Source organism: Diceros bicornis, chromosome 22 (genome assembly GCF_020826845.1).
Source record: "Diceros bicornis minor isolate mBicDic1 chromosome 22, mDicBic1.mat.cur, whole genome shotgun sequence".
NCBI lineage: Eukaryota > Metazoa > Chordata > Mammalia > Perissodactyla > Rhinocerotidae > Diceros > Diceros bicornis.
Window position 1 is genome coordinate 39,713,298 of NC_080761.1, and position 14,994 is coordinate 39,728,291.

At 33.8% G+C, this 14,994-nt stretch overlaps 1 protein-coding gene across 7 annotated transcripts in view; it reads left to right on the forward strand.

Moving 5' to 3' along the window:
* CNTLN (centlein) overlaps positions 1-14,994 on the forward strand; it is a 330,124-nt gene that overhangs the window by 72,445 nt on the left and 242,685 nt on the right. For 6 of the 7 annotated variants that reach the window (XM_058565850.1, XM_058565854.1, XM_058565855.1 and 3 more), the window contains exons 4-5: positions 9,331-9,465; positions 10,068-10,247. The exons of the other annotated variant lie outside the window; for it this stretch is intronic. In XM_058565850.1, coding sequence (XP_058421833.1) covers positions 9,331-9,465; positions 10,068-10,247 — 315 coding nt within the window. The remainder of the gene's footprint in view (positions 1-9,330; positions 9,466-10,067; positions 10,248-14,994) is intronic. 7 annotated transcript variants of the gene reach the window in all.

Genomic DNA, 14,994 nt, shown 5'->3' on the forward strand with positions numbered 1-14,994 from the left:
TTACCAGATTTAGATAGCTATAGCATACCATTTAAAAAAATGTTGACTTTCTTAAATGACAATATATTTTCCCCTTTCTTTGCTAAATTCTTTTTCTACTTTCTCTTCCTTGGATACATATTATTTCATTATTTACCTTTTTGAGCAGAATCACTTAGCTCATGTATAAAATATTAAATTCCCATAAGAGAAATTATTTGTTTTTTAGGCCCCATAATTTCTTAGCCTGTATCATGTATATTTTTGTGCAATGATGATTATAACTTTCTACAAGATATATTTTCAGTTCAGTTAGACAAAATATTATATTAAATGTATATATAATCCTGTCATGGTACTGTGGAAAATTCAGAGTTACAATTCTTGCCTTTAATAATTTTTAAATCTCTTTGAGGAGTAGGGTGAGGATAAAAATAAGATGCAAGTAACGACATTCTCCTACACTAGATTATGTGTTCTGTGAGGTTGGGGACCCTTCTATCGTGGTCCCTTGTATACCTGGTACCAATATTTACTGTGTTCCCTGGCTCATAACAGATACTCATTGAATATTGTTGAGTGTGTGATTTAAATAAAATAAAACCAATGTATTATAAGTACCATGAGAGCATCACAAGCAGAATGCTGTAAAAGTTCAAAGGAAGGAGAGATTAAATTTTGTAGAGAGGTCTTGAAGTAGTCAGATGGGTTGTAATAGGTAGACATTGTAGGAGGATTTGCCCAGAGTGAACACTGGGCAAAATGCATGAAGATGGGAGTCAGTATAGGGCATGTTTGGGTAATACTGCAATTTATAGTTTGTTTCATAGATAATATGTAGGAGTGTAGGCTGAGATAAGACTGATGTTATATTGGACCTGTATTAAGGAAAGGCTTAACTGCCTGAATGAAAAATTTGGATTTTAGTGGTAGGCCAAAGAAATCTATCTAGGCTTTTCATTAGAGACTTAAGTTAACTGAGCTGCGGTTTATGAAAATAAAACTGGTAATCAGTACATACAATTAGAAAAAGGAAAGCAGAAAGTAGAATGATCTGTTAGGAGGTTATTTCACAGTCTAAGAGTAATGACATGAACCTGAACTATTAGGTTTGCAGGAATTAAAGGTATGTAAATTAGAACCATAAGGACTTGACAGTAATTTGAAAGTGACTCTTAGGTTTCAGCTTTAGAACCCAGGAGAACAATGGCATTATTATCAGAAAGAGTGTTATTATCAAGAGGTACAATTTACTGTGAGGATAAGGTTTTGAGCTTCTTTTGTACAATTTGTGTTTTAGTTATTTCTGGGAATTCTGTTTAGAGGTTTTCAGTAAACTTAAAAGTATGGATCTGACTCTTGGGAGGGAGTTTTCTCCTTGAGATGTAGATATTTAATGTTATAGTTAGAAAGAAGACTTTAAATAGTGAGAATTTTGAGAACAGGATATTTGCTGATATTGTTAATGGGTGAGAGGAAGAGCAAATTTCAATAAAAGAGGTGAAAAGACTGTTCAGGGAAATAGAGTGAGAAGTATAGTGCAATATCTCATGCACTGAGAAAGGAGAGTTTCAAGAAGCAAAAGGTGGTCAATGTAAAATGCTACGAAAAGATGGGGTTTGTGAAAAGGATATTAAATTAGGCAATCATGAAGTTTTCAGTGGTTTTAGAAAGCGATACAAGGGGAATGGTATATGACATTTTAAGAGATCACCAATTTCTACCAAAGAAATGGAAATGAATGAGGAAATGTGACAGTGCAGAGAAAGAAGATTCTGCATTTTAAATAAATGTTTGTTAGGCAAAACATTTGAAAGTAATGGAGAAGGAATTTAAAAATACACAATGCAAGAGTACTTAATTGAATTAGCAGAATTCTAGCTGAAGGTGGAGACCATGGGATCAAGAAGAGAACAAGAGGGGCCGGCCCGGTGGCGCAGGCGGTTAAGTGCGTGCACTCTGCTGCAGCGGCCCCGTGGTTTGCCGGTTGGGATCCCAGGTGCGCACCGACGCACTGCTTCTTAAGCCATGCTGTGGCAGCGTCCCATATAAAGCAGAGGAAGATGGGCATGGATGTTAGCCCAGGGCCAGTCTTCCTCAGCAAAAAAGAGGAGGATTGGTATCAGATGTTAGCTCAGGGCTGGTCTTCCTCACAAAAAAAACAAAAAAAAGAGAGAACAAGATTCAGTACATTTATTCAATTTTTTCATTTTTTTATTCATTCAGATTATATCTTTATTTTTTTCTTAAACCATTATCTTTCCTCCAGCTTTCTTTTTATTAATTTGTTATATCTTGTGTTCATCCTTTTACATTGCATCTTTAGATGAATCTCTTGTATGTAATATTTGGTTGGACTTTGTGTTTGACTCAATCTATACATCTTTACCTTTGTAAAGGTAAGTTCATTTCATCTGCATTTCTTGATATGGCATGCTTATTTGGTCTTTGTTCTCTGATTGACCTTATGCTTTCTGTTTTTACTGTTTCCTTTGTTTTTTAAATTGACTACAAGTCTTCGTGTGTGTGTGTGTGTGTGTGTGTGTGTGTGTGTGTGTGTGTGTATCACTTGCATGTTGATAATTTGGAAGGTTTAGAGTCTATATCAGTTCTTCTGGTGATTAAGTTTATTATTTTATATATTATATTTAACACTATACTTCTTGATTCTAACATTCTGAAAAATCTAATTGCACACTGTAAAAAAATGAGAAAATGAGCATATTTTTACTTATTCAGCCTTTCTCATGCATTTTAAAGTGAACTTACAGAGAGAATAATTGGAGGTAATTAATTGGAGTAATACTGTTCTTAGCAGTATTTGGTTTTATTTTTTTATGCTGTCAAGATTACAATGCTTATGCCCATAACCATTTTCTCCATTATTTTTTAGTATAAACTCTTCAGTAAAATAGATTGTATTATATTAGTTTTTCACTTGATGTATAACAAATTATCACAGACTAGTTCCTTAAAACAGCACACACAATTATTAAGTTGCTGTGGGACAGGAGTCTGGGCATAGCTTAGGTGGATCCTCTGCTCAGGATCTCATAAGGTTGTAATCAAACTTTCAATTGTGCTATGTTCTCGTCTGGAGAGTTGGGAAGAATCTGTTTCCAAGTTCATTTAGGTTGTTGGCAGAATCCATGTCCTTTCAGTTGTAAGACTTAAGTCCTAAATGGGACCAAAATCTATATTAGTCAGAGTTCTCCAGAGAAACAGAACTAATAGGAGATATAGATAGATAGATAGATAGATAGATAGATAGATAGATAGATAGATAGATAGACAGATAGATAGATAGATAGAAATTGATTAATTGATTGATTGATTTTAAGGTATCAGCTGATGTAATAGTGGGCTGGCAAATCTGAATTCTGCATGACAGGCTGGCAGGCTGGAGACCCAAGGGAGAGTTGATGTTGTAACTCAGTCCAAAGGCATTCTAGAGGCAGAATTCCTTCTTCCTCAGAGGACCATAATCCTTTTTCTTAAGGCCTTCAACTGATTGGATGAGGTCCACCTCACATTATGGAGGAATAATCACTTTACTCAAAAGTCCACTGATTTGTTAATTGCATCTAAAAAGTACATTGAGAGCAACATCTAGACTGGTGTTTGATCAAAAACTGGATACCATGGGATCCATGGATACCATGGCCTAGCCAAGTTGACGCATAAAATTAACCAAACGGGTAAAAAGTACTGAGGTAAATAGGCCTTTAGTGTGAGGTTTTATATTTATCTGGTTAGGGGTTAGGCTATGTTTACTGTCTACTGTAGCTGTGTGTGTCAGAAGCTAAACTTTGCTTTGGTGTCCTTTTTTATTTGGGTTTCTCTAGAGACTTCTTAAATATTTTCTGAGAGGCATAGTTCTTTCAGTTGTATTCCCGTTGTTATATAGAAGCCCTGTTGATGTGGTGGTGAGGTGTCATGGTGGTGAGGTGTCAGGAGGAGGGGAAATATTCTATAGTCTTATGATTAGGTCTCAGTCTTTTAGTGGGCTTGTGCCCCTAGTCTGTGACCTTCACAAGTGTTTCTCAGTTTTTTTCCCCTTTAGGAGAGATAGAAAGGCTAGAGGATGTTGGAGTTAGAGATTTCCCTTCCTCCAGGTTGGTTAGTCTCAGGTAAACTGCAGTAGACTCTGGTAAAATAGTTTCTCTTGAGGGCAGGCCATGTTAAGAAGAAATGAACACTTTGGGCGTATAGTCATGCATTGCTTAATGATGGGAATACGTTCTGAGAAATGCATTGTTCTGCAATTTTGTTGTTGGGCAAGCATCGTCGAGTGTACTTACACAAACCTAGATGGTAGAGCCCACCACACACCTAGGCTATATGGTGCTAATTTCATGGGACCACTGTCATATATGCGGTGCGTCATTGACAGAAATGTCATTATGCAGCACATGACTGTATTTTAAAATGACTGCTTTTCCTCGCCTCCTGCAGGAAGGAGGAAGGGATTTTTCTCCAGTCTTCACTGTGACAACCTGACAGGGTTTCTGTATGTAAAACCCTTGAAAATTTGGGATCTCCCCTAAGACTGGGCCTTCTTGGACTTTTTAACTTTCAAACTTGTCCACATTGACCTTCTAGCAATTGATTACTTACTGATTAGGTTTTCCTACCCAGTACTGGTTCCTATGGAGTTTTCTGCTCTGGTAAATTGTGATTCTCTATATCTGCTTGTCTGTCTCTGCAGTTTTGGGAACAGCAGTTTGCCCTATGATCTCAGTTTTCTGATGGATCTAAGAGGAGTTGTTGATTTTCAGTTTGTTCATCTTTTTTCATGTTGTGTGAACAGGAGAGATGACTTCCATGTTCCTTATGTGCTGGAATGGAAGCCAGAAGTCCCTTCACTGTGTTTTTGTTGTTCTGCTGAATAATATTAAATGGCTCTTAATTTTCAAAACTTGTAGCCTATGGAATACTGTAACAATTAAGAATGACAATTCCTTTAGTTTAAGTCTTAACTATGTATCTAGTCAAATTACTAAAAAGTTACACACACACACGCTATTTTAGCTAGTTGCAGAAAAACTTTTATAGGAGTGCAGTCTAGTATTGTAACTTCTGTTTTGTTGATAATAGTGTAAAAAATTGCCATATAACTTCTTTTGGTAAGACTATGCTTTAGCTTTGTCACTGTTAGTTATAAAATAAGTCATGTAATAAATTCCCCTTTTAGTATTGCACTATATAATATGACTCTGCTAATAACCTAGTATGTTCTATTTAATTAAATGATGATTGCTCTTTAACATTATATTTCCCTTTTTCCTTACCTTCTCGGAAGCTCAGAAATAAGTTTCGGTTCTCAATTACAGTTAGTTCTCTTACCCCTTCTTTCTCCATTTACCATTGTTTGAGTTGTTGTGGTTTCATTACTTCTCTGTTTTTTATTAAAACTTTCATGTCCATTTGAGAGTAGGTCATATAAATAATATATTAACTATGCTCAAGTATTACCTGATAGAGTTTTAGGCCTTGCACTGCTGCCCCTCTCTCCCTTTCCTGTTTTATACTCACTATCATTCTTTTCTTACTCTGTAGACTTCTCTTGACCATGATATGAATTATTCATTTCATGGCTTATCCATAATAAATTATTTGTTCCAGACATACTTTCTCTTGTCACCCTTTATGCCTTATGGTTCCTCTGAGTTCTATTTGCTATTTTTATATTAACTCAAGCCAGACCATTAAGAATGTATTCTATTGTATCCAGAAAGGTTTGTTGAAAAAGTTTCATAAAGCTAAATTTTAAAATGAACTGTAAGTGTATATACTTGTGCTTTCATTAGTTAAAGTAGATCATTGAGGGTATATTTTATTAGGAAAATATTTTGATTTATACAAAATTTTACAAGTCTTTGAGGGTTTTTCAGTCCTCTTCTATTGGGAGTACAACTTTATCTAACTTATTAGTTTAATGATTATGCAATATAATATCACATTTATGAGACTAATTATCAGAATATGATAATTTTGATTAACTAATTTCCCACTGTATTATTTTTTTATTTAAAAATTAAGTCTATGTTTATCCTTTTCCATTGCTATATTCATTCAGATGCCAAAATGTAAATTCTTAAGTAATTCTCATGAAAGGGCTTGCCATTGGTGTCATTTATATTGTTAGTTCCTGTTAAGTTTAGCTCACATTAATGGGCAAACGCTTCTAAAACTTAAATCATTTGGTTCAACGTTTTATCCTTCCCAAGGTCTAAATAATCTCCAGAGGCGACAAGGATGCTCAAGTTTTGTTAGTTCTCCTTTCAAAGAATAGGCCTGTAGTTAGTTTATAAACAGTCTGAGTATTCACATGATTGAATTTATCATTCAGGGTCAATCTCATTCATAAACATTTACTACTCTGGTTTGGGTGACAGTATGAGTATATAGATAATTAGCAAGACTAGATAGTGTATTATGTGTCAAATGAATAATATAAGTAATACTGAAATTCAGAAATGGCAGACATTACTGTGATAGTGGGAAGGCTTCATGGAAGAGGTGGAAATTGAAGCTTAAAGGAGGATAAGACTTAGATGAGAATAGAAAAATGGGCTGTGAATTGTGGATGGGCCATATTTATGCATCAGTTTTTATATTGCTTGATTGATGTCAGACACATTTTGATATACCCTAATAATTAAAATAGGAAATAAATATTAAAACTATATTGAGGTGCCATTTATACCTACTAGATTTGTAAAAAATTACCAAGCCTGAGAGTCAAGTGTTGGTATAGATGTGGAGCTATGAGAACTCTTGAAGTGCATAGAGCCTATGACTTAGCAATTTCACCTTTAAGCATATATAATCTAGAGCAATATTTTTCCTACCTTTATTAATATGATCCCCACACTGCAAAACATAACATTTTACTTCATGACCTAGTATACACACACATGAAATAAAATTTCGTATGATAATAGTTGTCCTTGCTATGTATAATAAAGGTAAAAATATAACAAAGTATGTATCAAATATGACTAATAATATTTACATGAAACAGAAGTTCCAAATTAAACACTGTAAAAAAATCCAGGAAATCTTTAATATAGTGTATCTGCTTCTTTTGTAAGTTTATTCTTATAACATGGTTTTTTGCTAGGAATTTGTGCATGTCACTTTGATATTTTCTATTGTATTTTATTCCACTTTTTAAAAATGCTGATTATGATGACTAAATTGATTTAATGACCCATTACTAGATTGCAATCTGTAGTTTGAAAAATACTGCTTGGGAGAAATTCTTGCTCATCTGTATCAGGAGAAATACTTGAAAGTGTTCATAGCAGCATTGCTTGTATACCCCTTTCCCCCAAATGGGAAGCACTTGAAGTGTATACTGACGAGAGATGGATAAATATATTATAGTATATTTGTGTAATAGAACAGTACTATATACCAAGGTAATTGAATCACAGCTACACTTATCAATGTGGATTAATTTGAGAATGTATGTTGAGCAAAAATAGCAACCCACAGAATACTTGTAGTATGATTTAATTTATATAAAATTCAAAAATAAGCTAAACTGTACAGTATATTAAATAGGGGTATGTATGTCTTCAAACTGTAAGGAAAAGCAAGAAAAGGATAAGGTTTCAAGCACCGTTTCAGGACAGTGCTTCCCCCTGGAGGGTGTAGGAGGTGTTAGAGGATCAGAAGACATACACGGGACTTCCAAGTTAATGGTATAAAGTTGTGTTTCTTAGTTGGGTGGTTGTGGGTACAGGGCTGCTCTTTTTATTCTGTTTCTTTATACCTTATACACTTATCACAGATTATTTTTGTACATATTCAGTGTTTAAAATATTTTTAAGTAGAAGTAAAAGGTAATCAACACTTAACGTTATAACTTGAAAAAATTAGAATATAGGTGATACTCTCACTTTACTCCTTAAACTCACCCTGTTTTTCATCCTATCCCTGAATCTTACCCTAAGTTTCAGTTCATCTTCAAGTCCTTTAGACAGCGTTTGATAAGGAATAAATATGGGAGTACAAAATGAATGATATTTAGGGATCAGATGAGCATCAGTGATAGATCAGAGATGGAATGAAGGTTAGGGGTTTCTACTGAGCATATTACTTAATAAGAAAACAGTATGTTTATATCTTGATGTGTCTGCTTCTTGGTTGACAGGCAGATGGGGTTTGGGGGAAGGGTGCTGTTGAGAGTGACTTCAAAGCTTTAAAAAAGCATGTAAGGCCAAATAATGGGAGTTTAATAAATATTAGCTGAAAAAATGGATGAGTTGACAAAAGTTGAAGAAGTTTTGAAAAGAGATAGTATCAGGATATGGATTTTAGTTTTAGCCTGTTAGTTTGAGATAATTCAAGTAGAAGTATTGTATAGAAAGTTGGAAATGTGGGATTGGTGATTGGGAGAGAGTCAGGGCTGGATTTATGGATTGAGTAGTCTTTCAGACAGAGATCAGACCAGAAGCCAAGAGAGTAGGTACGTTTTCTGAGAGAAAAGCTATAAAGAGAGAAGAGGGAAACTAAGAATTGAGTCATGGAATCCTCCAATTAAGTATCACTTAGGGCCGGCCCCGTGGCTTAGCGGTTAAGTGCGCGCTCTCCGCTGCTGGCGGCCCGGGTTCGGATCCCAGGCGCACACCGACGCACCGCTTCTCCGGCCATGCTGAGGCCGCGTCCCACATACAGCAACTAGAAGGGTGTGCAGCTGTGACATACAACTATCTACTGGGGCTTTGGGGGGAAAAAAATAAATAAAAAAGAAGTTGTACTTTAATTAAAAAAAAGTATCATTTAAGTATCTCTGGCATGTGAGAAGAATATTCAGTTAAAAATTATGGCACATCTGAATTTTGAATTTTCTTTCTACAGAGCAAGATATTTTTGGTACCAAAACAAACTTGCCATTTTTCATTCTTTAAAATTATTTCTGCCTACACAAAACCATAATTTTTTCTCTAAAAAATGTTTTCTTCCAAATGATACTCAAATAAGAAGGTAATTCTTATTTTACTTTAATTAGAATGCATTTTCTTTAATTAGAATGTTTTGTAAAATTTTGTTTTTCTCCTATTGTACAGCTAAATCCCAAAAGTTTGCTTTATGAATGTGGCTTAATATTTGGTATCCAGTTTTTATGTGTTCTTTATTTTAAACTAATAAATAGGTACCATACTTACATAGTTTACTAAATCTATGGGCATGTCAGAGGAAATGAGAACTGTGATAACGGATGTTATTATGAAAGCTAGTTAATTCTAACATTATCAATCAAAATCTAGAACTTTTTAAATAAAATAATTTTTTCTTAGAAATACCAGCTCATCAATAATTTTGATTTTTTTCCCATAGAGAGAATCAGGACTAAAACAAGAAATAAATGACCTTGTAAAACGAAAGATCGCAGTAGATGAAGAAAATGCTTTCTTAAGGAAAGAATTCAGTGACTTGCAGAAGAAATATAAAGATAAAAGTCAAGAAGTTAAGGTCTGTTGACTTGTACATAGTTCTACAGTACTATTGCTTTGAAGTCCTACTTTAAGCTGTGTCAGCCTTTGTGGCGCAGAAAATGACAAGCTTGGAGGAAGAATTGCCTTAGGCCCTGCTGTACCATACAGTTTTCTCACATGCAAAAACTCCAAGAAAGATGCTTTAAAGCTAAGACTCCAAGCTTTATAACTTTCAGATAAATAGTTAATGATGGAAATGGAGCTAAGAAAGTAGGAGTGTGAATATGTGGCTTCTGGTAATTAGATTCTGATGGGACTGGCATTATTAATTGATAAAACCCAGGTCTGGGAGGATATGTCTGTGTGGGTCTCAAAAATAGCTGGGGACAGCATCAAAGGCAGCTTGATCAATTAATGGGCTCTTTGCAAATGTGTACTCATCAAAGCTGTCATCCAGTGAAAAAATATGACCCATCCACCTGCATGAAAAGAGGCCAATAAAAGTATACAGGTGACCTTGGCCATCAAATATAGAAGAAGCTGCTGTGAGGGTAAAACTGCACAGTTTGTATTTGCTGATTAGTTCTCACCTTTTTTTGTTTTGTTTTGTTTATCGGCCCTTGTGGTACTGTTCTACAGGACACTAAGGAGTGTCTACAGAATAAGGAAGAGCAAAACAGACTGGTTATAAAAAATCTGGAGGAGGAAAATGAGAAATTAAGTACCCACTGCACTGACCTGCTAAATGACCTGGAGAAACTGAGGAAGCAGGAAGCACATTGGAGAAAAGAAAAATACAGCATTGATGCAAAAATAAAGGTGTGCAGTGAGAATAGAATCCACACTGTTATTTTGGATCTACCTTCTTATAGGAAGTTTATTATATGTTATTTTCTTTAAATAACAAGTTATATATTCAAATCCACCAGTAGGGACTAGCATTAATTTATATTCCTTCACTTAAGACCCACAGCTTTTTAAAAATTGATGTTGCAAAGCAGGAAACTGACTTCAAATAGTTATCTAAAATGTAATCATTAAAAAATAAAGGCTATTGCGTTTTGAAATAAAACATGTTTTGAAAAAACATATTTAGAATCATGAGTTTTGACTTTTTTTCCGTTAGAGTTTAAATTTATAAATATAACTAGAATTCATTGCAATATAGTTTTAAGATTATTTTCCAGGTCCTTTAAAAAATAAAATGTAAAAAAAGCACAAAACAGTTAAAAAATAATCATATGTGTTTTGAAGATGGTGCTTTTCTTTGGCATACAAGGGCCTTATTCATAGTCAAGTTTTATTTTTATAGAAGATAAAAGGTATAATCAATATTTATAATATTTTTATATCCTTTTTGATTAGTAGTTTTCAAAATAATACTTATTTGTGGCTTTCTCTTTGTCTTGAGAATGTTTTTGTTCTTTTTTTTTTCTCATCTAATTTCAGGTTCTCTTTTACCGTAGATTTTGTTGAAATGGCCAGAAACGAATTTTAGTGCTAGTAAATATAATAGTCCCTTTATGTACATGCACATAAAAAGAATATATAACATAAGTACACACATGTATATATCAATATAGCTATTAAAATATGGTAAGTATGGATATGTGTGTGTATGTATGTGTGTATGTGTGTGCATGATTGTTTAAGTTAGAGGGGAAATGATGTGTTTTTCTGAGTGTCTGAATCACTTTATTGTGGATATTTAAGGAAATGCATTAAATCTATTAGTGCATAATCAGGGAATGACTGAGCCATTGAGAGAATTGAATTCTGGTGCATTTGTTGTCTTAATTTTTATATCAGTTTCTGCTTCCCTACAGTCTTGAAGCAGTTTGGTAATGTTACCAAACTGCTTAAAGGATAAGTGGTACTTCCTTGTGTTAATTCACAGCTACATGATTGTTTGATGATAAGTTTCATTTCCTTATTTGTCATTCAAATAATCCATTTTGTGGTTTACTGGGATTTTTAGTTCTGGGACTTTTTTTCTATTGGGATTTTTGTCTTTCTTGTTAATTTGTAGGCATTCTTTATTTATTCTAGGTAGTAATACTTTGTTATGTATATTACAAATACTTTCTGTTCTGTGAATCTTAAATAAGGTGAATTGGACTTTCAAAAGTTTGTGAATTTTGATAGTCAATGTTATTATTTTCTTCTTTAATGTTTTTGCTTTAGGAGTCTTATATGCTAAAGTTTTCCCTACCAAAGTCTTTAATCTATTTAGAATTCATTTTTGGATATGGTGTTCTACATCGTTTAGTCAATAGTTTATTGATTTGTGTTGCACTGTCTCCCACATCTCCAAGTTTCCATGTGTATATGGATTTGTTTCTGGACTTCCTATTATTTTCATGGTTTTAGGTATTGTGGTTTTGTAATTTGACTCATTATTTGGTAGGGAGGTCTACCCCTTTATTCTTCTTTTTGTAAGTTGTGATCACTATATTTGCCTCTTCACTATCGTATAATATTTAAGAAGCATTTTATTAGTTTTACTGAAAAATTCTGTTAGAAAGCAGATTGGAACCACACTTAATTTTGGGGGAATTGTGATCCTACCATTCATGAATGTAGAATAAGGTTTTGTAACTTTCTTAAAATGGCATTGTCTACTTTTATTAGATTTATTCCTAGCTAAAAATATTACTTTAAAAAACAGTGTGTTATGGGACGGGCCCGGTGGCGTAGTGGTTAAGTTTGCGCATCTGCTTCGTTGGCCCAGGGTTTGCAGGTTCAGATCCCGGGCACAGACCTATGCACCGCTCATCAAGCCATGCGGTGGCAGGTGTCCCACATATAAAATAGAGGAAGATGGGCAGAGATGTTAGCTCAGAGCCAATCTTCCTCAGCAAAAAGAGGAAGATTGGCAACAGAAGTTAGCTCAGGGCTAATCTTCCTCATGAAAAACAAAGAAAAACCAGTGTATTATAAATAATTTGTATATTTTCTAGATTTTTCTAAGTTACACAATTACATCGTCTGTCAATAAGAAAACTTTGCCTCTTTCCTTTCTAAAATATTAATTGGCATATAATTCACATACCATACATTTAATCCATTTAAAGTGTACAGTCTAGTAGTTTTTAGTTATGCAGAATTGTGCAGCTGTTACCACAATTACTTTTAGAACATTTTCATCATCCCCAAAAGAAACCCTGTAACCTTTAGCAGTCATTTTCATTTACCCTTAGCTCTACAGCTCTAGATAACCACTAATCTGCTTTCTTTCTCTATAGATTTGTCTATTCTAAACATTTCATATATATGAAATCATAGTGTATGATCTTTTGTGACTGACTTCTTCCACTTAGAATAATGTTTTCAGGGTTTATCTGTGTTGTAGCATGTATCAGTACTTCATTCCTTTTTATTGTTGAATAATATTCCGTTATATATGTATCCTACATTTTATTATCACCAGTAGATGGATATTTGTGTTATGAATAATGCTGCTATGAACATTTGTGTACAAGATTTTGTGTATACACACATATATTTTCATTTCTCTTAGGTGCATACCAATAAGTGAGATCACTGGGTCATATGGTAACTCTGTTTTTAAACTTCTGAGGAACTGTCAGACTGTTTTCAAAAGCAGCTGCACTATTTTACATTTCCAACAGCTGTATATGAGTGTTCTGATTTCTCTTTGTCCTCATCAACACTTTTTATTGTCTGTCTTTTTGATTATAGTCATCCTTGTGGATGTGGAGTGGTATCTCATTGTGGTTTTGATTTGCATTTCCCAGATGGCTAATGATGTTGAACATTTTTTCATGTGTTATTGGCCATTTGTATATCATTGAAGAAATATGTATCCATTTCTTTCACATATATTCTGGATACAAATCTCTTTTTGGCTATATAATTTCAAACTATTTTCTTCAATTCTCTGAGTTGTTTTTTATATTCTTAATGGTGTTATTTGTTACTTTTTCTTTTGTTGCCCGTGCTTTTTGTGTCATTTCTGAGAAACCCTTGCCTAATCCAAAATCACGAAAATGGACAGCTGTGTTTTCTTCTAAGAGTTTTATAGTTTTATTTCTTACATTTAGTTCTTTGAACTGTTTTTAGTTAAATTTTGAATATGGTGTTTGATAGGAATCCAACTTCATTCTTTTGCAAGTGTTATTCGGTTGTCCCAGGACCGTTTGTTGAAAAAGACTATTCTTCCCCACTGAATTTGTATTGGCATCTTTGTTGAATATCAGTTGACTGTAAATATAAGGGTTTATTTCTGGACTTCTATTCTCTTCCTTTGATCTGTACATTTATCCTTATGCCTGTGCCACACTGTCTTGATTATTGTAGATTTGTAGTAAGTTTTTCAATTGGGATGTGTGTGTCCTTCAAATTTATTTTTATTTTTCAAGATTGGCTATTCTGGGTCTCTTGTATTTCCATATGAGTTTCAGAATCAGCAAGAAATTTTCCATTTCTTATAAAAAAATCAAGCCAAAATTATTTTTACAGAGATTGCATTGAATTAGAAGATCAATTTGGGGAGCATTACCATCTTAACAACATTGTATCTTCTGATGCATCAACATGGGATGTTTCATTTATTTAGATCTTCTTTAATTTCTTTCAACAATGTTTTGTAGTTTTCAGAGTATAACATTGCACTTTTTTGGGTACATATTTTCCTAAATATTTAATTTTTTTTTAATGCTAGTCTAAGTGGAATTGTTTCTTAATTTCCTTTTGGATGATTTATTCCTAATGTATAGATATGCAGTTAATTTTTGTATATTGATCTTGTATCCTGCAACTTTGCTGAACAGGTTGATTCCTTAGGATTTTCTATTTGTAAGATCATGTCATCTGCAAGTAGAGCTAGCTTTACTTTTTCCTTTCCAATCTGGATGCTTTTTATCTTATTTTATTGCCTATTCTCCTTGCTAGAACCTCTGGTACAAAGTTGAATAGAAAAATAAGGAGTGGACATCTATGTCTTCTTCCTGATCTCAAGGAGAAAGGATTCACTCTTTCACTGTTAATTATGATATTGGCTGTGAGTTTTTTGTTGATGTACTTTATCAGATTAAGGAAGTTACCTTCTATTCCTAGTTTGTTGAGTGTTTTTTTTTTTTTTCAATCATGAGGGCGGTGTCAGATTTTGGCAAATGCTTTTTCTGCATCTATTGAAATGATCATGTTGTTTTTGTCTTTCATTCTATTGATATGGATTACATTACCTGATTTTGGATGTTAAACCAACCTTATGTTGCTGGGATATCTTTATCTTTATATGAGTTTGGTGTCAGCGTAATGCTGGCTTTATGTAATGAGTTAGGAAGTGTTCCCTCCTCTTATGTTTTTTGGAAGAGTTTGAGAAGGATTGGTATTAATTATTTTAAAATGGTAGAATTCAACAATGAAGCCATCTGGTACTGGAATTTTCTATGTTGGGTAGTTTTGATAACTGATTCAACTTCTTCACTTATCTGTGAATGTCTTAATTACTCTCTAAATTTTGAAGGACTGTTTTGCTGGGTATAGAATTAAGTGTTGACAGTTCTTTTCATTTAGCTCTTTAACTTTTACTTTCACTGCC